The sequence below is a fragment of the Octopus bimaculoides genome, chromosome 1 (assembly GCF_046866305.1).
Source record: "Octopus bimaculoides isolate indiv1 chromosome 1, ASM4686630v1, whole genome shotgun sequence".
NCBI classification, from domain to species: Eukaryota; Metazoa; Mollusca; class Cephalopoda; order Octopoda; family Octopodidae; genus Octopus; species Octopus bimaculoides.
The window spans coordinates 66503302-66525752 of record NC_142928.1 but is presented as its reverse complement, the minus strand read 5'-3'; the positions used below and the strand labels follow the sequence as shown (position 1 = coordinate 66525752).

The 22451-nt window shown below is 36.9% G+C and overlaps 1 protein-coding gene across 6 annotated transcripts in view; it reads left to right on the top strand.

The window, feature by feature from the left end:
- LOC106870766 (secernin-3) overlaps nucleotides 1-22451 on the top strand; it is a 277131-nt gene that overhangs the window by 199138 nt on the left and 55542 nt on the right. For all 6 annotated transcript variants that reach the window (XR_016241846.1, XR_016241843.1, XM_089351980.1 and 3 more), the window contains one exon: nucleotides 11608-11813. Coding sequence is in view for 4 of the 6 variants with exons in the window: in XM_089351980.1 (XP_089208106.1) it covers nucleotides 11608-11813 (206 nt within the window). In the remaining 2 variants the exon portion in view is untranslated. The remainder of the gene's footprint in view (nucleotides 1-11607; nucleotides 11814-22451) is intronic.

The following is a 22451-nucleotide window of genomic DNA, read 5'->3' as shown; positions in this document are numbered from 1 at the left end:
TGAACTCATCTCCAGGAATACATCTCTCTGGTTGGAGCATTTTGCAGGCCATTATTGAATTAATCCAAAGACAGTGAACTAGAAGAATGACTAGAGCATCTGATAAAATTCCTAGTAGTATTACTGAGTATTATTATATATTGTGAGTTCGAATTTCACTAGGGTCAGCTTTGCTTTTCATCTCCACCCCCACCCCCACCCAAGACTGATATAATAAAGTACCAGTCAAGTACTGAGGTTAATGACACCAACTAACTCCTTCCTCACAAACTGCTGGCCTTATGCCAAATTTTCAAAGAATTATTAAGTTATTTATTTTGCAGTCCTCTGCAGAGAAGCCAATTACCGATTTGGGACTATTCTTCCTGCAACTCTGACTCAGGTACCATTCCTTCACAGGAAATTTCCCAGAACTAAGATCTAATGAAAAATTTCATCCATCTTTACAGTGCTGTCATTGGTGAATTATTCAACCTTGAGCAAGAGGAAGACACTACATGGTGGCTTTACCTGCAAAAAATATCAGCCAAGTCACCCCCAAAATCTCACCTTACCATTTTAGAAAAGAATAATAATGATGCACTTTATATGTGTTCCTAGGTGTACTGTGCCTAAAACAAAAGTAGAATGATCACTACTAGAATGCCAATGATGATATATCTGCCTGGGATAAAAAAAAACAACTATTTAGCTAGATTGGTGTAATCTATTTACAGCTAAGTAGCCTGGGCTATTGAGAGCTAAGTGCCTTGACCATTGAAACAATTGACTTCTTTGTCTGTATGTCTCATTCCTTTATCAATCCAACTTGGCTTTGATTATCATTGTAGTAGATTTTGTAATTTCTTTGTTATGGTTATTGCTATTGCTGTAGTTAAACATCTGATGTTGTTTGTTGTCATTATTGTTTTTGCTGTTGCCGTTTACCTTGTATATAAAAACACACACACATAACACCATCTCTCTTTTTGGTGCTTTTGCAGCCTTCTTTGTTGTTATATTACCAATGCTATTATTAATGCCACTGCTGGGGATTTAAATGGCTATGGTGGTGGTGGTGGTGGTGGTGGTGGTTGGGTAATGGAAGAGGGTGACACTTGCTGCTGTTGCTAATAATGGTGGTTACAGTGGTGATCACTGAGTTGTGATCCTGCCAATGATGCTGTTTATTTTTTATGCTCAGTAGACATGACGTCAAAGGATTCCTTTCTTACGATTATGTAACTAGAAATGTTCCATTCTCTCTCTCGCTCTGTCTTAGCTTGGTAATGTGTTCAGCTGAGCCAGGGTGAACTTTTGACACCAAACAATTTGCCAATTAACAAAGAGAGAAATTCTAGAAGGTTTCATATTCCATCATTTGTTTCCACTTCACTCTATACCACTGTTTTGGTTTTCCTATTTAACTATTTTTATTTCTGGTTATTTTTCTTCCCTTTTTTTTCATCTCCCATTTGCTTTTATTCTTACTTTGCATGTCTTTTGTTCTCCTATCCATTCTTCTCTCTCTCTCTCTCTCTCTCTCTCTCTCTCTCTCTCTCTCTCTCTCTCTTCTCTCTTTCTCATACTAGAGACGTGTGTGTGTGTGTGTGTGTGTGTGTGTGTATCATCATCATCATCATCATCATCATCATCATCATCGTTAACATCTGGCATGGGTTGGACGGTTTGACTGAGGACTGGCAAGCCAGTAGGCTGCATTAGGCTTCAATCTGATTCTGATCTGGCATCCAGTTATAGAAACAGCTAGATGCCCTTCCTAATGCAACCACTCCAAAAGTGGTTGTTTTTTACTTCCACTGGTATGGGAGCCAGTCAGGCATCACTGGCATTGACCACATTAAGATGGTGCTTTTTACGTGCCACCGGCATGGGAGTTAGTCAGGGGTACTAGCATTGACCACATTTGGATGATGTTCTTTACATGCTACCAGCACGGGGAGCCAGTCAAGCAGCACTGGCATCAACCCACACTTGAATGGTACTTATTATGTGCCACCAGCACAAGTGCCCCCCCCCCCCCCCACACACACACTCACATACACGTACACATATATATTCAGAAAATACTATTTGTCTGTTTGGCCCTTAGGCATTTTGCAACAGTACTTCATCACCCAGTCCTATTGATACAATGGATTTGATTTCACTGGGTCTTTGAGCGTATGTATGCTGCTTAAGAAGTTCTTTTCACATTCACAATACTCCAGGTCTGATCCACTTGCATAGAATTTTGGGCAAATATATTCTATAACCCCAGGTAGACCCATACCAAAAAAAAAACAGTGTAAAAGGGTTATACATAATTCAAGGAGAAATGTCACACTCTGTATCAGTCTAATTCTGCTTGAGAATTATCTTTTAACTTTCAACTTGTTTCAGTCATTAGACTGTGCCAATGCTGGGGCATCTCCTTGAAGTATTTGCTCCAATATTTTCTTTTAAATTTGGTCCTTATTCTATCAGTCTCTTTTGCTGAACTGCTAAATTATGTTAAAGATTCACATGTCTGTCTCTCCTTTCTTAAAGAAAGCAGTGATGAGAGCATGGTTTAGATACACAGGTGCTATCTTAGTTTCCTGACATTCTTGTGATTGGCTTGAATAGCCTTGTTCTATGAGACTGGTCATTATTTTGGGTGAGTTTCAGAGGAATGTTACCTGGACTTCTTGTGCCCTGTCTACCTTTTATTTATTTAGAACTCTCTTTTCTAATTTCTCTTATATTTCTTCTAAGACAGCAAGGTATGATTTGAGAGCAATTTAGCAACAGTTGCTAGCAACAGTTGCTAGCAACAGTTGCTAGCAACTATTTAGAAACATTTTTAGTTCAGTTTCTTTTGTAGTGTGCTCTCCTAACCTTCATTTTCCTAGACATGCACACAGTAATATAGAGATGGCTGATTAGAGGCAAGACACACTAAAGTAGGCCTACACATTATATATCAGAGACCACAACAGTTCCAAAATTCATTGATACACTAGGCTGGAGCCACAAGACAGTCACTTTGTGTAACAATGATGAAACCTGACCAAGAAGTCTTGGTGCAAGAGAGATTGTGCGCTAGTTGTGAAAACTTAAACACTAGACTACTTCCCAGTTCACCACAGGAGCTAGACAGTTGCAGTGAGCTATGAACAAGAGTTGCAAGCAGGTGGGAAGTAGACATACACCCACACATTCAACAACATACTGCTGTATGAGAGTATCACATTACTCTGTGATACACATATATACTTAGTATATATGTGTGCATGTGGTGTGTGTGTGTGTGTGTGTGTGTGTGTGTGTGTGTGTGTGTGTGTGTGTGTGTGTGTGTGTGTGTGTGTGTGTTATATTTATATATTTATATATATATATATATATATATATATATATATATTTGTATATATATATTTGTTATGCAAATAGCATTGCAGTCACAAATCAGCAGCTGGGATACAATACCTATCAAAATAGATATATGGATTAGACTTATCTCTGTCTGTCTGCCCCTCTCTCTCTCTCTCTCTCTCTCTCTCTCTCTCCACACACACACATGCGCACACATGCACGCACACACAGACACACACACACACAAACACACACACACACACATTTTTATATGTATATTCTGTTTACCTAACATATGATAAACATATATCACTTTACATGCAACAGTGTATGAGCCACTTTCAACCTTTTTGTACCAATTAATGAAAGAAAAACTATATCATCATCATCATCATCATTACCATTTAGTGTCTGCTTTCCATGTTGGCATGGGTTGGACAGTTTGACTGAAACTAATAAGCTGGAGAGCTGCACCAGGTTTCAATCTGATTTGGCATGGTTTCTACAGCTGGATGCACTTCCTAATGCCAACCACTCCAAGAGCGTAACGGGTGCTTCTTATGCACCACCAGTATGAAGTGCCAGTTACATGGCACCAGCATCAGCCACAACTATGATTTCACTTGGCTTGATGAGTCTTCTCAATCTCGGCATATTGCCAAAGGTCTCAGTCACTTATCACGTCTATGAGGCCCCACATTTGGAAGGTGCTTTTTATGTGCCACTGGCACAGGTGCCTGTTGCGTGACACCAGCATCGGCCATGACTACAGTTTCACTTGGCTTGAAAGACCTTCTCAAGCACGGCATATCACCAAAGGTCTCAGTCACTTGTCATAGTCTCAGTGAAGCCCACAATTCGAAGATCATGCTTCACCATCTTGTCCCATATCTTCCTGGGCCTACCTCTTCCACAGGTTCCCTCCACAGTTAGAGATCAGCACTTTTTAACACAGCTGTCTTTGTCCATATTCATCGCATGACCATACCAGTGTAGTTGTTTCTCTTGCACACCACATCTGATGCCTTTTATATATATATATGTATATATATATATATATATATATATATATATATATATATATACATATATATATTTAATAATAATAATAATAATAATAATAATAATAATAATAATAATAATAATAATAATAATAACAATAATAATAATATTAGGGAATAAATTCCAAAACCTACAGTGAAAAATTCAATTTAGCAATACTAAATCAAATTTCCCAATATAAAATATATGTATATAATTTAAAGAAAAACCACTATTAAACAATTCAACAAAGAAGAATTCAACTCACACCCTGCAGAAAACAAATATATCACAAAAACCTTATTCAAAAAATCAATAAAATACAAAAAGAATAACTAGTAAATGGTATAAAATGACTACGCACATTTATACCATTTACTAGTTATTCTTTTTGTATTTTATTGATTTTTTTTAATAAGGCTTTTGTGATATATTTGTTTTCTGGAGGGTGTGAGTTTAATTCTTCTTTGTTGAATTATTCAATAGTGGTTTTTCTTTAAATTATATACATATATATATATATATATATATATATATATATCATCATCATCATTGTTTAACGTCCATTTTCCATGCTGGCATAGGTTGGACGGTTCGACTGGGGTCTGGAAAGCCAGGAGGCTGCACCAGACTCCAGTCTGATCTAGCAGTGTTTCTACAGCTCGGAGTGGTTGCCTTTCCTAATGCCAACCACTTCGAGAGTGTAGCAGGTGCTTCTTTTGTATGTGCCACCGGAACAGGGGCCAGAGGGGATAGTCAACAACTATGATTGGTTGGTGATTTTTATATGCCACTGACACAGAAGTCAGTCAAGTCAGCACTGGCATCGACCACATTCGGATTTTGCTTTTTACGTACCACTAGCACAGGGATCACAACTACAATTTCCATTTGATTTTGATGTACTTGATTCAATAGGTCTCCTCAAGCACGGCATGTCGCCTTACGATCCAATGTACTTTTGAGTGGGCTGGTTATGTGACACTGGTGTAGGTTACAGCTGTGAACTCACTTTATTTGCTGGGTCTTCTCAGTCACAGCATATTTCCAGAGGTTTTGGTCTTTTGTCATTGCCTCTGTGAGGCCCAACGTTCGAAGGTCATGCTTCACCACCTCATCCCATGTCTTCCAGGGTCTCCCTCTACCCTGGATTCCTTCCACTGTTTGGGAGTGGCACTTCTTCACACAGCTCTCCTCATCCATCCGTAGTACATGACCACACCAATGCAAACGTCTTTCTTGCACACCACATCCAATGCTTCTTATGTCCAATATTTCTCTCAGGGTGCTTACACTCTCTCGTGTGTGCACATTGACCTTACACATCCAGCAGATCATGCTAGCCTCATTTCGAGTCTACTCATGTCTTCAGCAGTCACGGCCCATGCTTTACTGCCATGAAGCATTGCAGTTCGCACACATGCATCATATTCATGTATGTATATATGCATGCATGCATTCATGTATGTAGGCATGCATATATGTATGTATGTATGTATGTATTTATGTATAGTTGTGTATTCATGTTTGTGAATGTTTATGTGTATGTGTGCATGTGTATTATGGAAACCTCTAAAGACACTCAACGTGAGCGAATCATGTAGTTATTCATCCGGACAGAAATATCTAATTACAACAATGTCAAAGTCTTTAATTGTATATTTACACCAGTTACAGAACGCGTATGGCCAGAAGCTTTTGGTACTGTGCCATTGACGCTGTTTGAGTTTGATACTATGTGGCACTAAATTCGTTTAGACATGTTTGGTATATAATGAACCAATGTAATTTATATTTATACATTAATTTGGCTAAATGAGGCAAAAGACAAACTCTGGAGTAAAAAGAAAATATACTGTGTTTATATAGTTTTGAAACTATGTATTTGAGATATAAACGGTTCTGAGATTAAATGTAGCCGGAGGGTATGTGTATATTTAGAAATAGGTCAATTGGAGATGATCAGAGGAAACGAAGGAAACAGATCAGATTATATCAAAATATAGTGTAAATAGAAATGTCAATGGTGAGGCAGAGATAATCTGAAAGCAAAACAAGCTATTACTACATTACAGTATAGTTATGATAGACATAAGAGAGTGAATTGGTAGCATCAATAGAAAGTTGGAGAGAATGCCTTGCAAGATTTGTTCTGGTTTGCTGCACTCTGATTTCAAATCCTGCTGAGATCAGCATTGTCTTTCATCTTCTCTCTCTTTTCTCTCCCTCTCTCTCTCTCACACACAACACAACATATGCATGCATACACTTTCTTTTTCACACACACACACATACACACATATACACACACTCTCTTTCTCACACACTCTCTCTCTCTCACACACACACAATGCATACATGCATACTCCCTCGCATATGCACACATACACTCTCTCTCTCACACATGCACACATGCATACACACAATATCTCTTTCCTACACACATATGCACACACACTCTCTTTCTCTCTCTCTCTCACTCTCTCTCATTCTCTCTCTCTTTCTCTCTCTTTTACTTGCTCTCTTTCTCTCTCTCACACACACACACTTGCACTCACACTTTCTCATTCACACACACATATGCATTTGCACACAAATACATACATACACATACATATACACACACATGCATACACTCTCCCTCTTTCTCTCTTTCTCTCTCCCCTTTTCTCTCTTTCTTTCTGTCTGTCTGTCTCTCTCTCTCTCTCTCTCTCTCTTTCTCTCTTTCTCTCTCTCTCTCTCTCTCTCTCTTTCTCTCTTTCTCTCTCTCTCTCTCTCTCTCTCTCTCTGAGAAATGGCTATGTCGTGCTCTTAAAAATGGTCATTAGGAATCACTGACAGTATCTCTTTCTCTAGAAATGGGAAAAGGATGGAATGAAGGCCCAGGAACTTCTTTTCATAAAAAAACTGATATGTTAGTGAAGCCACCCAAAGAGGGACTGATATACAGCTGGGCACAGAATAGAAATAAATAAATAAATAAATAAAAATAGACATAGGTGCAGGAGTGGCTGTGTGGTAAGTAGCTTGCTTACCAACCACATAGTTCCGGGTTCATTTCCACTGTGTAGCACCTTGAGCAAGTGTCTTCTACTATAGCCTCGGGCAAGGGTAACATTCTAAAAGCTGGAGCAGTTTGAATGGGAAATGGTGCCCCACCCACCATATTCGTTGGACATTGCCCCATCTGATTATCATTTATACCGCAGTCTTCAAAACCATTTGGACAGAAAAAATAGAAATTCTGTAGACAAGGTCAGACCAGTACTGGAGAAATATCTTTCCTCATGAACAAGTGAATTTTGGAAGAGGGCCCTTGCAAGTCTACCAGATAGATGGAAGAGCATTGAAGAAAATGAAGGAGAGTATATTTTAGATTAAAAAAGAACTTTGTCTATCTTAATTTTGAAAAATAAGAGTATAAAAAAACCGCATTATTTATGGGATGACCCAATATATAATCAGAGTAAGTTTTGTGAGGGTTGACTCAGTAGCATAGCTGAGAGGAAGGTGGAGGTCATAATCTGTCCCAGCCAATGCTTTTATTGGGGTAGCACTTTTGGGCCTGCAGTATAAAACTATATAGAGGAGTGGGGGGTGCAAACTAATGGGTTGCCTAAGGTGGAACATGCTTTGTTTATGCAACTGAGTTGACTTACCTCTGAAGTAAATTAAAATAAGCACCTGTAATATATTAGGCTTGATTCAGCTTCTATATTCAACCCCCACCTTGTGTTACTGTTTGAAATCTTTATTCATGCATGGTACATTGTGATATTCAACTAGTTAACTCATGAGATTGCTGATCCAACAGCTTAATCCTTTAGTATTCAGATTACTTTACCAAATATCATGCATATTTATCCATATTGTTTTGAATTGACCATGCATCATCTCTTAGCTTCAAAATTTTGACAATGTGATTGTCTATTTTCAGAATGATATTGCAGGGTACATGTGAAAGGCCTGATCTGGCCAGTTTGAATACTAAAAGCTTAAAGTTATTGGTATATATTCCTGTGAAGGTGGGAAGCTGGCAGAATTGTTAGCACACTGGCCAAAAATGCTTAGCAGCATTTCATCCATCTTCATGTTCAGAGTTCAAATTCTACCAAAGTTGACTTTGCCTTTCATCCTTTCAGTATCAATAAAATAAGTACCAATGTAAGTCAACTTACCCCTTCCCAAAAATTGCCAGCCTTGTACCAAAATTTGAAACCAATATGTGTTCCAGTAATACCACTGTTCTCTAGTGTCTCTTCCTGAATAAGTCTATCGACCATTAATGAGTACCACAACAAGGTAGAATCTAATGTAGTAAGAAATAACTAATATTTTATTATTTTACAATTCTTATTTCAAATCTTTTTAAGAAAAGTAACTGAAATAATTTCTTTGAGTCTTTGGTAAAATGGATATCTTTAAAAGTAATTGGTAACTATCTTTGAATGAGAAAAGTTCAGAAATTAACTCCATTTATAACATTTTTATGATATATGCAGCTAACTATTTATCAATTGTCATGGTACATCTCAAAAAGTATACAGGCAATTGATACATTATATTTCAGACTTCTGTAACCATTATCAGCTAATGGAATTGGTGTATGTATAAAGATATATATATATATATATATATATATATATATACACACAAAACTGTGTATTTATCCAAAATGGATAAAAGGTGTAGTAAGGCTACCAATGGTAACCTTAATACACAAATAAAAAAAATACTATCCACCACTGTGGTGGTGAGCACTCATTTTCATCATTCAACATTTACATATATATATATATATATATATATATATATATATATATATATATATATATATAAAGGTATAAATTGAGGATATAATCATTAAAATGATTTTATCAGTGGCCAGTGTATAATAACCACCATATCGGTAAAATTAATATTTAAGTATATGATTATAGTAAAGCTTATTTGCTAATATAATATGGCAGTCCTACACAAGGACGATGTTACTGTTATTCATCTCCAGGAAAACATCTTTTTGGGTTGGCTACCAGCACACAGTTTGTGCTCATATAGTATATGCAAGGGAGGTCATTGCTCTCATCTCTAGCCTTACATGATACTCACAGACCTAGGTTTCTGGATAGTTACCCATCTTCAGTGTGAGAAAATCAACGGTTAGTGATGAAGGCTCTCTCCACTTGCAAACAGAATATATATTTTTTTAAGCAACACACAGTTGTTAATCTTGTAAAGAGAAAAACAACTTGTTTTAAACCTCCAAGTGAGAGATATATGGTAACAGTACTGAATAGTAAAGTTTATTTGCTAACATAATGTAGCAATCCTATACAAGGATGATGTTACTGTTATTTAGCACCAGGGCACAAACTGTGTGCTGCTAGCCAACTGGAAAAGATGTTTTCCTGGGGCTAACAGCAACATCATCCTTGTATAGGACTGCCACATTATGTTGGCAAATAAACTTTACTATTTGGTACTGTTACTGTATATGTCTCGCTCAGAGATTTAAAACAAGTTGTTTTTCTCTTTATATAATTATAAATATATAATTATAATTAAGGGCACTGGAAGAACATTGCTAATATGCTAGGAGTAGAAGTCAAATGTCTACAAGCCATTCTAAATTTGTTCTTTTGGCACAAGGTTTGTAGACATTTAACATCTTCTAGTGTATTGGCATTGTCCTCCCCAGCACTGTGCCAAAAGGGGAACAAATTTAGAGTGGTTTGTAGACATTTGACATCTACTTTTAACATATTGGCGTTGTCCCTCCAGTGCCCTTAATTATAGTTATATATTTATAATAATATACTTCAATATATATATATATATAGTGAGAATTTACAAAAAAGAAACAAAAGACAAAGATGGGTGTGTAAACAACAAACAGATGTATTAGTTTAACGCTTGGGAAGTGAGAAAGTCTTTTACGTTTCGAGCCTACGCTCTTTGACAGAAAGGAACACAGAAATAAACAAGGACAGAAAATAAAAAGAGGTTTAGTGGCTAGTTCAATTATAATTATTTATTGTCATGAAGTCACTTGCACTCTAGTATGATGTCCACTTAACAATGACTAATGGTGAATGAGAAGTATTTCTGTCTTATTATGCATCAGCCATACATGCAGCCAGCAGTCAAAGCCAGTAGTCAGATCAAGAGCTAAAGCAGCTTAAGACAATTAGAGATTATGGTCTGAAGCCTGAGTAGTAGAATGTCTTAATGTTGCTTTTCCAGAAACCATAAAATCTGAACTCAGTTCCACAAAGCACTCATGAATTGTATAGTGTTCCTGCTTCTTACAGTGATTGACTTTACTTATCTATTTACATCTAGCTAAACATGACCAGTCAGAGTTGAGTTCTTTGGCTTCAGAAAAATAAAGATAAATACCAATGGATCATCGACTTTTACTCTCATTCTCATTTTAATGTCAATTTTTCTATTCTGGCATGAATTGGTTGAATTTATTGTATAGTATATTGGTTCAGTTATATAACAGCTTGTCTTTAAGGCCTAACATCAAATCTCAACTTATCGGTTTTTTCCTTGTTTTGTGGACTTTCTACAACCAGCACGTAACACTTCTTAATTCAGAGTTAAGGCTTGGGACTGGCAGTCATATTGAAATATACTTTATAATGTCTCTAGGAAAAATTTTTTAAAGTTTGTATTACTTTAATATGTTTAATGGAACAATTTGGACTTCTTTTTGAGGAATATTACTTTTCTTGGAAAGTGGCATAGGAAAGGATTTATTTTAACTTACACTGTTCTAATTTTTAAAGAAATTTTTCACTGTTTTGGTTTTCTTTCTCTCCCCTTCTACTTCCTCAGCCTCACAAGGGTCTTGAGGAGTGGTGCTAACCTCTAGTTTAATAACATCAAGTAACTAACTGATTAATTTCTTCCTAGAGAAACAGCCCATAGGAAACAGATCTGGTGCATTTCTTCACAGCTAAATGAACTGAAGCAATAGAGACTCAAGTGTTTTGCTCTAGAAACACTACTAAACACATGCAGTGGTTTAAACTCATGAACTGTGATCAGACCTTTTATTACCAAGATTGTGTTTCAGTAATTTATCATCTATTTCTTTCATAAAATAATTTATCCCTGTTATATAATTTGCATTAATGATATTTTGTTTGTGTGTGTGTGTTTGTCAGCGGAAATTTAATAATAATAATCTTTGCAATCCTTTTTGTTCTGCATTCATTTATCTAGGTTGGCTCTTGAACGCAGCGCTACAGCAAAAGAAGCTAAAGACATCATCATCAAGCTATTAGAAACAGTTGGAGTGGGAGGCCGGGTATCGGATGAACCGCTTCTGTCCTACCTGAAGTATGACAACAGCTTCTTAATCAGTGACAAAACAGAAGCTTGGATTGTAGAAACTGCTGGACAATTTTGGGCAACGCAGAGAGTGACTTGTAAGTATATTTCTAAATTACATACACAAACATAATTGGAAAATGTTTACATGACTGTGTGGCTGAGAAGGTCACTTTGCAGTTATGTGGTTTCAGGTTCAGTCCCACTGTGCAGTACCTTGGGCAAGTGTCTTCTATTATAGCCCTAGGTAGACAATGCCTTGTGAGTGAGTTTGCTAGATGGACACTGTGTGGAGGCCTGTTGCATGTGTGTGTGTGTGTGTGTGTGTGTGTTTGCCCCACCACCACTTGACAATCACTGTTTACAAACTTGTAACTTAGCAGTTTGGCAAACATCAATAGAAGAAGTACCAGACTTAGAAGAAAATAAGTAAACACTTCCAGGCAGTGGCCCTGTATGGCCACATTCCAGTGACTAAAAGAAGCAATAAGATAAAAGATATTTATCAATTTGCTAAGATATAGACATAAATTTGTGTAAGTATATAAACAAATATATATATATCAGAACTCTTCCAATCATAAAGAAGGTACTCCACCACAGTCTATACACATCATTGTCTACAGGAACCTTACAAAATCAATATAGCAGTAATCTTCTTTTGTTTATTACCATATCATATATTTGGTCACTATCAATAGTCATATAGAAGGAGTCACCCTTACTCTGCATTAGTCACAAGTAAATTGACCATTTCTACAAATAATACCCCACCTATTAGCTGCCTTTTCCCCCCACTACATTGCTGCATACCTTAACATTGCACCCTAAACATCAAGCCAAGGTTAAGTGAAAAAGAACTAATTTAAGTTCATCCATACATTTTTACATAATATGAAGAATCACATGTACTAAGAAATACTGATTAGTAGTGATGTGAATGCTTATCTTCAAACAAATAAATGGATTACACTATGAGTATTCAGTACATTTTATCTTGTATGAACATCCATACATGCATAGGCATGTCGCATTTGAATGCTATAATTTAGCATTAAAATTGACTGTAATTGTCATCAGGGACCATTTAGCTTAATGGTTAGAGCACTCAGCCAGTATCTGCTGGCAACTTTTACCTGTTTTACAAGGGTAAATACCCAATCTTGCTCTGCTGTCCTTACAGCTTTACTGCATTTGAATTTTTCTTTCTTGCCTGCAATATATATATATATATATATATTGATAAAAAGGACAACAAATGAAAGAAAGAGACCCCGATACTATGTAAATAGAGGAATTTATCTGTAAAAATATGTGACACTTATTTGTTAGCCATGATAAAACTCCGAGTTTTGGATGCCGGGTTGGGAACCCACGCCAACATCTCTTCAGTTATCCAGCCATTGAAAATTCCTGTGAAAAATTATCCTTTCCATCTCATGCGTTTAATGAGCTCTATAAGTGGTTGGCGTTAGGAAGGGCATCCAGCTGTAGAAACTCTGCCAAAACAGACTGGAGCCTGGTGTTGCCATCCGGTTTCACCAGTCCTCAGTCAAATCGTCCAACCCATGCTAGCATGGAAAGCGGACGTTAAACGATGATGATGATGATGATAATTTTCTCCAAAACTTTCTTAAAGTATGTTTCCCTTGATGGTATCGGTATGTTTTTCATAGAATAATTGATGTAGTAGGTGTCCATATTTTTCACAGGAATTTTCAATGGCCGGATAACTGAAGAGATGTTGGCGTGGATTCCCACCCTGGCATCCAAAACTCTGAATTCTATCATGGCTACCGAATAAGTGTTACATATTTTTACAGATATATAAATATATGGTTGTGTGTGTGTGTGTGTGTGTGTGTGTGTGTGTGTGTGTGTGTGTGTGTGTGTGTGTGTGTGTGTGTGTGTGTGTGTGTGTGTGTGTGTGTGTGTGTGTGTGTGTGTGTGTGTGTGTGTGTGTGTGTGTGTGTGTATCACTTGTAATAAAATGCAATGTGTTTGTTTCACATTCTGGTCACACTGGTGGAGGGGAAACTAAAACAATAAATGGAGTAGGAGTGAGTGACACTAAATATAGATGAATTGTAGTGAGAGGCTTTGCTCTGCAGTAACTGGTATTTTAATCAAAAGGAAACTTCAAATCTTTATCATAAAAAACAGAGACAGATGAGGGAGCAACAAACAAAGGTGCATTAGTTTAAAGAAATGGAAAAGTTTTTAATGTTTTGAGCCTACACAATTCTTCAGAAAGGAATGAGGAGAAAAACAGATGAAGAGAGGAAAAAAAGAGAGAGAAAATATATATACATGTGTGTGTGTGTGTTGCATATGAATGAGGACAGCTGGGTGGAAAAGTGTCACACCCTAGCAGTAGAGGGAACCTGTGAAAGAAGACCTGGGATGAGGTGGTGAAGCACAACCTTCGAACACTGGGCCTCACCAAGGCAATGACAAGTGACCGAGACCTTTGAAGATATGCTGTGCTTGAAAAGACCTGGCAAGCCAAGTGAGACCGTAACCATGGCCTATACCAGTGCAGCATAACCAGCCCATTTAAGGGCACCCTTCAATCACTAGGCAATAAACTGTGCTGGCGAAGACCTGTTGAGGCAAGTGAAGTTATTGTTGTGACCGATGACAGTACTGCCTGATTGGCACCCATGCCGGTGGCACGTAAAAAGCACCATTCAAGCATGGTCAATGCCAGTGCCAGCTGACTGGTCCTGTGCTGGTGGTATGTAAAAAGCACCATTTGAGTGTGGTCGTTGTCAGATGGAGGAAAATAGGTGTGGCTCAGAGAGGTAGTAGTTGGTAGCAAGATGATGTGAAGTGAGTGGGGTTGGTGTGAAAGAGAGATGCACAGTACTAAGGGCAAATCCAGAGGTACGTGAGGCAGGAAATGGTGGGAGACATCAAAGGTAATGAGGGAAAGAGAGAGAGCTGTCACTGGCAAAATGAGGGGATTTTCACATAAAGGGGAGCTGAAAAGGGTGTTCAGTGGAAATAAGGAGGTAATGGAAGGCACAAAGGCACAAAGTCTCATAATTACAGCAGTTGAATGGTCAGTTCTGTTGTGATGAACAGGTGGGCGTTAGTAAAATGAGTTGTAGGTTGTGAGATGGGTGATAGAAAAGTAAGTTGTAGGGTGGGGTCATCAGGAACAGATTGAATGTATAGGTATAGGTTGTGGAGGAGGCAGGGAGAGGATGTTTGTCAGGGACAGATTGGGGGCAGAGGCATAGACATAGGTGATATAGATAGATAGATAAATAGACAGACAGACAGACAGACAGACAGACAGACAGACAGACAGACAGACAGACAGACAGATAGATAGATAGATAAATAGATAGACAGACAGATTCATAAATATGTACATGGATACATAGCTGTCCATTTTAAGCACTTACAATGTCATGATCTCCTCTTCTTTTATTTCAGTATTTCCTCAATATCTCAGCATGATTTCATAGATAATCTGTGCAATTTCATTCCAGTCACACATTTAGTAAGGGTGAATAGGAATGAATAAATCAAATTGATTTATTTCTTTCAGTATTAATTCATACACTTAAATACATGCAAATAAACATATAATCATGTACAAATAGACCACTAAAGTGATTATATAAACAAACATCCGCAATATGGTTACAAACATGGAGGGAAAGTTGAATCAATTAGGCTGACTACAGTTCTTGATTGGTTCTTATTTTATGCCCTCTGTAAATGATAAAGGACAAAGTTGATCTGAGTAGGATTAGAAATCAGAATGTAAAATTGATGTAACCTAATTACTGCAAGAGAATATATCTTAAGTGCACTTGAGTTATTTCCCTTAGTTCATTTTATTTATTTATTTATTTATTTATTTATTCAATATGCAAACTAAAGACCCCCACCTCCTGCTTCGGTCATGAATGACCATGGAATTGTACCTAGAAAGTTACCCTGCGAGACACAAGTCGGAGCAAAGTTGTTTATGGAAGACCAGCAGTCACCCATGCATATCAGCCTCCCCACCCTATGCCACCAATGATATCCAAGGGAAAGACAAAGGCAAAAGCCAATACAGCTTGACACCAGTGACATCACAACTCATTTCTACAGCTGAGTGAACTGGAGCAACGTGAAATAAAGTATTTTGCTCAAGAACACTACACACAGTGTAGACTGGTAACCGAATTCACTACCTCGTGATTGTGAGCCTGATGCTCTAACCACTGAGCCATGACTGGCCAAAAATTATTAGTAACTTATTTTTCTGGCTGTGTGGTTAAAAAACTCACTGTGCAACTATATGGTTTTGGGTTCACTTCCATTGGATGGTAGCATGGGCAAGTGTTTTCTACTATAGTCCCAGGTTCACCAATGCCTAATGAGTGAATTTGGTGGAAGCCTACCATAAATATATATATATATATATATATATATATATATATATATATATATATATATATATATATATCTATGTGTGTGTCTTTGAGTCTGTGTTTTCCTACCACCACCATCACCGCTTGATATCTGGTGTTGGTTTGGTTACATCCCTGAAACTTAGTGATTTGGGGCAAAAGAGACTAGTAGAATAGGTATCAGACTTAAAAGTAAGTACTGGAATCAATTCATTTGGCTCAAATCCTTCAAGGCACTGCCCCAGCATGGCCACAGTCCATTGATTGAAACAAATAAAAACAAAAGATAACAGATATATAAAAGTCCATTGTTTACTTTGTCTACCAAAAAAGGAAATTTCACTTATTTGAGAATAACTTTGCAAATGTCATTTAGTACATCACTCTTTAACTTATTTAATCAGTTCCCCGCCAACTCTGTCACCCAATGCCCTTAAAGCAATAATGATCATTAATACGCAGTGAACTGGTATTAGAGTTTTCATTCTGGATAGAGTTTTCATTCCAACTGTCTGCATTTTGTGTTCAAATTCCACAGAGGTCAACTTTACCATTCATCTTTCCAGGGTTGTTAAAGAATGTAGCAGTCCAGGGCAATCATCTTCATTATTTAACATTCGTTTTCCATGCTGGCATGGGTTGGACGATTTGATAGGAACTGGTAAGCCAGAGAGCTGTCCAGGCTCCAGTCGTCTATTTTGGCATGGTTTCTACAGCTGGATGCCTTTCCTAATGCTAACCACTTTACAGAGTGTGCTGGGTGCTTCTTGCATGCTACCAGCATGAATGAATCTGACATGGCACTAACACAAGTGCATTTTCTGTGGCATTGCATGTGTGCATTTTACATGGCACCGGTACAAGAAAACATCATATTCAGTAAAAAAACAGGCAAAGGAATATCTAAGTGAATTCCAAATACAACAAATTCCTGAATTAGACCTACTAGAAACAAGCATAGAAAACGCTAAGCGTACGAAAACCCGTACTAAAACTGCTGCCTTGGATATTCTTACTGATAAATGGCAAGAAAAACCCCTAAATGGTAAATACCCAAAGAGAGCTAATAGTGCTGATGTTTACAAAGCCCTTAGCCATCAATGGTTAGTGACTTCTGGCTTAAAATCAGAAACAGAAGGGTTTATCATAGCAGCCTGAGATCAATGCCTACCTACAAGAAACTACCAGCTGCCCAACATGTCATGTATGTCAACAACAAGATGAAACCATTGATCATGTTGTCTCCATGTGCAGTCTTCTTGCTCCTTCAGAGTATCTCAACAGGCATGATAGAACAGCACGATATATTCACTGGGTAATTTGCAAAAACCTGGACCTGCCCCATGATAAAAACTGGTGGGAAGACAAACCACCTCCAGTACTTGAAAATGATCACATCTCACTCCTCTGGAACTTCACCATTCAAACTGACAGAAAGATAGATGCAAATAGGCCAGACATTATATTGAAAGACTTCAGACAAAAATCATGTCTCCTCATTGATATGATTGTCCCAATCAATATAAATGTATCTGTCATGACCTACCAAAAGCTGAGCAAGTATAAAGATCTTGAAATAGAAATCGGCAAAATATGGAACCTCAAGACTAAAACAATGTTGCCATAGGTGCCTGAGGAATGATAACAAAAGGGGCTGATTGCTACCTAGCTGAGATACCAGGAACCTCAAAATGGAAGACATTCAAAAAATAATGCTCATGGGAACTACCCATATCCTACATAAAATACTGTCTATGTAATCTCAAATTTTGAAACAATCTTATAATTTTCTTATGTTTTCTGAAACACTCTCTAGAACAATACTTTGTGCAAAACCAAATATATGACACCCTAGGCATAACAACAGCACGAACTTCTAACTTGTTGTCTCTTGAGGTCTCTGGGTGAGATATGGAGCCAACTTGTACAAATACAAAGCAAAAGTCAAATATATAATAATAATAATAATCTCTCTCTCTCTCTCTCACTCTCGCTCTGTCTTCCCTTTGTTCTCTATCACATGACTCTGCAAATGGACAATCTGGTGTGTTTATTTTAATGGCCTACCAATGTATACAGTGCGTTTGTCTGCCCTAAGTGTTAGGAAGACACTTGGCAAGAAATGGAAAGAGAATTGAAAGAAGATGATTATAATAATAATAATAATAATAATAATAATAATAATAATATGGAATAACAACAGAAAAAAGATGGTATAAACACACGCCAGAAAAGGTCACAGAAAACGAGAAAGCAACCATACTCTGGGATATGCCAATACACACATATAGAGAAATTAAGGCCAATAGACCAGATATAGTTGTCAAAGATCATGAAGAAAAAAAATGCTTTCTAATTGATGCATCAATACCAGCAGATGACAACGTTTCCCTAAAAGAAATGGAGAAACTTTCAAAATACAAAGACTTGGAAATAGAGGTAACTCGAATGTGGAATCTAAAAACAGAAACAATTCCTATCATAGTAGGTGCCTTAGGTATGATAAAAAAATATTCAGACAAATACATAACAAAAACACCAGGACTTACAAATATATATAACATACAGAAAATTGCACTACTGGGCACTGCACACATCCTACGCAAAACACTTTCAATACAGTAACCATAAGAGCATCACAGCAAACCACAGCACATACCCAAGGCACACAGAGCTGTGCTCGGTAGTGAAGTGAAAGCACGTTATAAAAAAAAATAATAATAATAATAATAATAATAATCCTTTCTACTGTAGGCACAAGGTTTGAAATTTGGAGGGGAGTGTGGGAGAGGAGAGTGCTAATCGGTTATACCAATCACCAGTGCTCAGCTGGTGCTTATTTTATCAACCCTGAAAGGATCAAAGGTAAAGTCTACCCCGGCAGAATTTGACCTCAGAATGTAAAACCAGAAGAAATGCCATTAAACATCTTGTTTGGCATGCAAGGACACTACCAGTTTGCTGCCTCAACAACAAGAATAATAATCTTTTCTGCTATAGGCACAAGATCTGAAATTTGTGGGGACAGAAGTAGTTGATTACATTGACACTGATGCTCAACTTGTACTTAATTCATTGACCTTGAAAGGATGAAAGGCAAAAATTAACCTTGGTGGAATTGGAACTCAGAATGTAAAGACATGAAATGTAACTAAGCATAGAAATAAGGAAAGGACACAATATATGGAGATGGTGTTAGTGAATTAAATTAACCCCAGTACCTGACTAGTCAATTTATTAATCCTGAAAGGATGAAAGGCAAAGTTGATTCCAAGAAGATTTGAAATTTGAGCATAAAGAGCTGGGAGAAATACTGCAAGGCATTTTGTCTAACACTATAATAATTCTATCAATCCACCTCTTATGATAATAATAATAGTAATAATAATAATAATAATAATAATAATAATAATAATAATAATAATAATAATAATAATAATAATAATAATAACAATAACAATATCAATAATAATAATAATAATAATAAATAAATAATTTTAACAACAGCAATAATAATCAATTCCTACATTGGAATATGGCCACATATTTGGTGGAGAAGGAAGATTAAAATGAGTCCTGTACATTATTGGCATTTATCTCATCAACCAAGGAAAGATGAATTGCAAAGTCATCCTTGGCAGAATCTGAATTCATAATGTAAAAGAACACACATATAAAGATTTCTAAAATTGGCTTAGGGCCATAAATTCACAATGAAATTTTATAATTATTTGAATTAACAGCTACTTACTTCATCAGTGCTGGGCAGTTGAATGGTAAAGTTTATTCAATAATTACAGTTAATAACATGAAATAATTTGATATTAATAATGGTTTCTAACATTGGCACAAGGCCAGAAATATTGAGGAATGGGGATAGCAAATTAAATCCAACCCTGTACTTAACTGGTTCTTTAATTTATCGATCCTGGAAAGATGAATAGCAAATTTAACCTTGACAAGAACTGAAAGCGTAAAAGATTGCAACTAAATACCACAGAACACATTGTTTACCATTTTCACAATTCAGCAAATCCCCTGCTCTTTTAATGTTAATAATAATTCTTGAACAGTACCCACTACCACCACCACCATCATCATCGTCGTCATCATCATCGTTGTCATCCATTGTATTTTATCATTTGTCAAGTCACTTCCTTAAAATGTGCACAGTTCCTAAAATGTGCACCTAAAATGTGCGAGGCTCATTTTTGTATGACACCAATCTTGCATGGTGTTCTCAACCACTTTAAGAAGTCTTGAAGTTTAAATGGGATTGACCTTAATGCCCTGATTATAACTGGTATCACTTTTACATTACCTCTCACATTCCAAACAATCTTGTCAAGTCCACTTTCACTTTGGACTACTTGGTGACTATTATTAATATTATTATTTTTTATCTCAGGTTTTGTTATAACTCCTGGAGTCTTGCATGAGTAGCAGGCTTGTTGCCTGCAGCCTACAATACCATGCTATCTGTTCTTTTCAACTATCTAATACTTTCCTGATTATTCTGGCCATGCCAATGAAGCAAACCTTTTGTAACAGTTCTACTGTGCACTCTATTCTGATTTCCTTTATATTCTTCTTGGTGCCTTCTAATACAGTCCCCAAGGAACCAACAATAACTGGCATTATCGTCACCTTCTTGATTTTCCATAGCTGGGCTATTTCATACTTAAGAGGATTCACTGTCATCATCATCATCATCATCATCATCATCATCATTTAACGTCTGTTTTCCATGCTGGTATGGGTTGGACGATTTGACTGAAAACCGGTAAGCTGGGGAGCTGCACCAGGTTTCAATCTGATTTGGCATTGTTTCTACAGAAGAATGAAAGGCTAAGTTGACTTAGGAGGGACTTAAAGATCTGGAACAAATACCTCAAAGAAAGAACTCTATCTGACACTCTAACAATCCTGCCATACCTCCATTCCAACATAAAATATTAATCAATTGCATTTGAATATATTTTACCAATCTGTATGAAGAATTTCCAGTTTATATCTTCAGAATAAGAGACAGAATTTCCATAATCAAACAGATATATCATAGGAAGAAATGGTGCTGCTGCAAATTTCCTAATTTGTGGCTTCTAACAGAATATAAAAGAATATCATAAATTTGCAGCAGTAATTATTTAGAATTGCTATTGTTGTCAACATTTCTATACCATGAGGAATATGGTCTTACAGATTAGATCTGATTCTTTCTTTTGAAATGAAAAGTTCATACTTAGAAAGGGAAGAAGGAAAAAACACAAAGAATAAGAAACAAAACAAAATGTCAAATTTTGAAAATTTTTCTATTATTGTTTTCTTTTAGAATTTATTATAGTTCACTAATCCAGGAACTATCCTGGCTTTCTATAGTATTGACCAGATCAGGAGAGAAAACAATTTCTGTATGGATAGGATGTCAGTCCATCACAAACAACATCATTCCTGCCAAAAGAACTGAACTCAGCATTGCCTAACAATGAATCACTGGTCAGCTTTACAGTGATGCTACATCTTACTAAAATGGTGAATTATACTAAACTGTTGTATTCACATAAAGCTTATCAAGAGTAGACATTGAGGTGCATGGCTTTGTGGTGAAGGTGTTGCACTTATGATTGTAAGATTGTGGTTTCACTTCCCGGACCAGGTGATGTTGTGTTCTTGAGCGAAACACGTAATTCCATGTTGCTGTAGTCCACTCAGCTGGTAAAAGTGAGTAATCCTACAATGGAATAGCACCTTATCCAGGGGATAATACATTCACCACAGAAACTGGGGAACCAACCACATGAGCCTATGGTTCAGGAAGAACTTCAATCCTTTTGATAGGAGCAAGCATGGCTATGTGGTTAAGAAGTTTGCTTTGCAAATATATGTTTTTGAGTTCAATCCCATTGCATTGAACCTTGGGCAAGTGTCTTCTACTAAAGACTGAGATTGACCAATATTTTGTGAGTGAAGTTTGGGGTAGAGGAAAATTGTACAGAAGCTCATCATGCTTGTATGTGAGGGTTTGTCCTTTCATGTCTTCACATTGAAAGAACTTGGTCAAGAATGACATTTGTTTATGTCCCCACTAAAATGAAGCATCTTTTACTATACTATGGACCAGCCAAAGCCTTGGGAGTGAATTAGATAGATGAAAACTGAAAGAATCCTGTCATGTGTGTGTGTGTGTGTGTGTGTGTGTGTGTGTGTGTGTGTGTGTGTGTGTGTGTTTTAAAACAGACACCAAATGTATTAAATTATTGAAAATGAAACAGAGGTCTGGAAAAGTTGAATATGAATTTAGGAAGTCTCTTTCGCCAGACC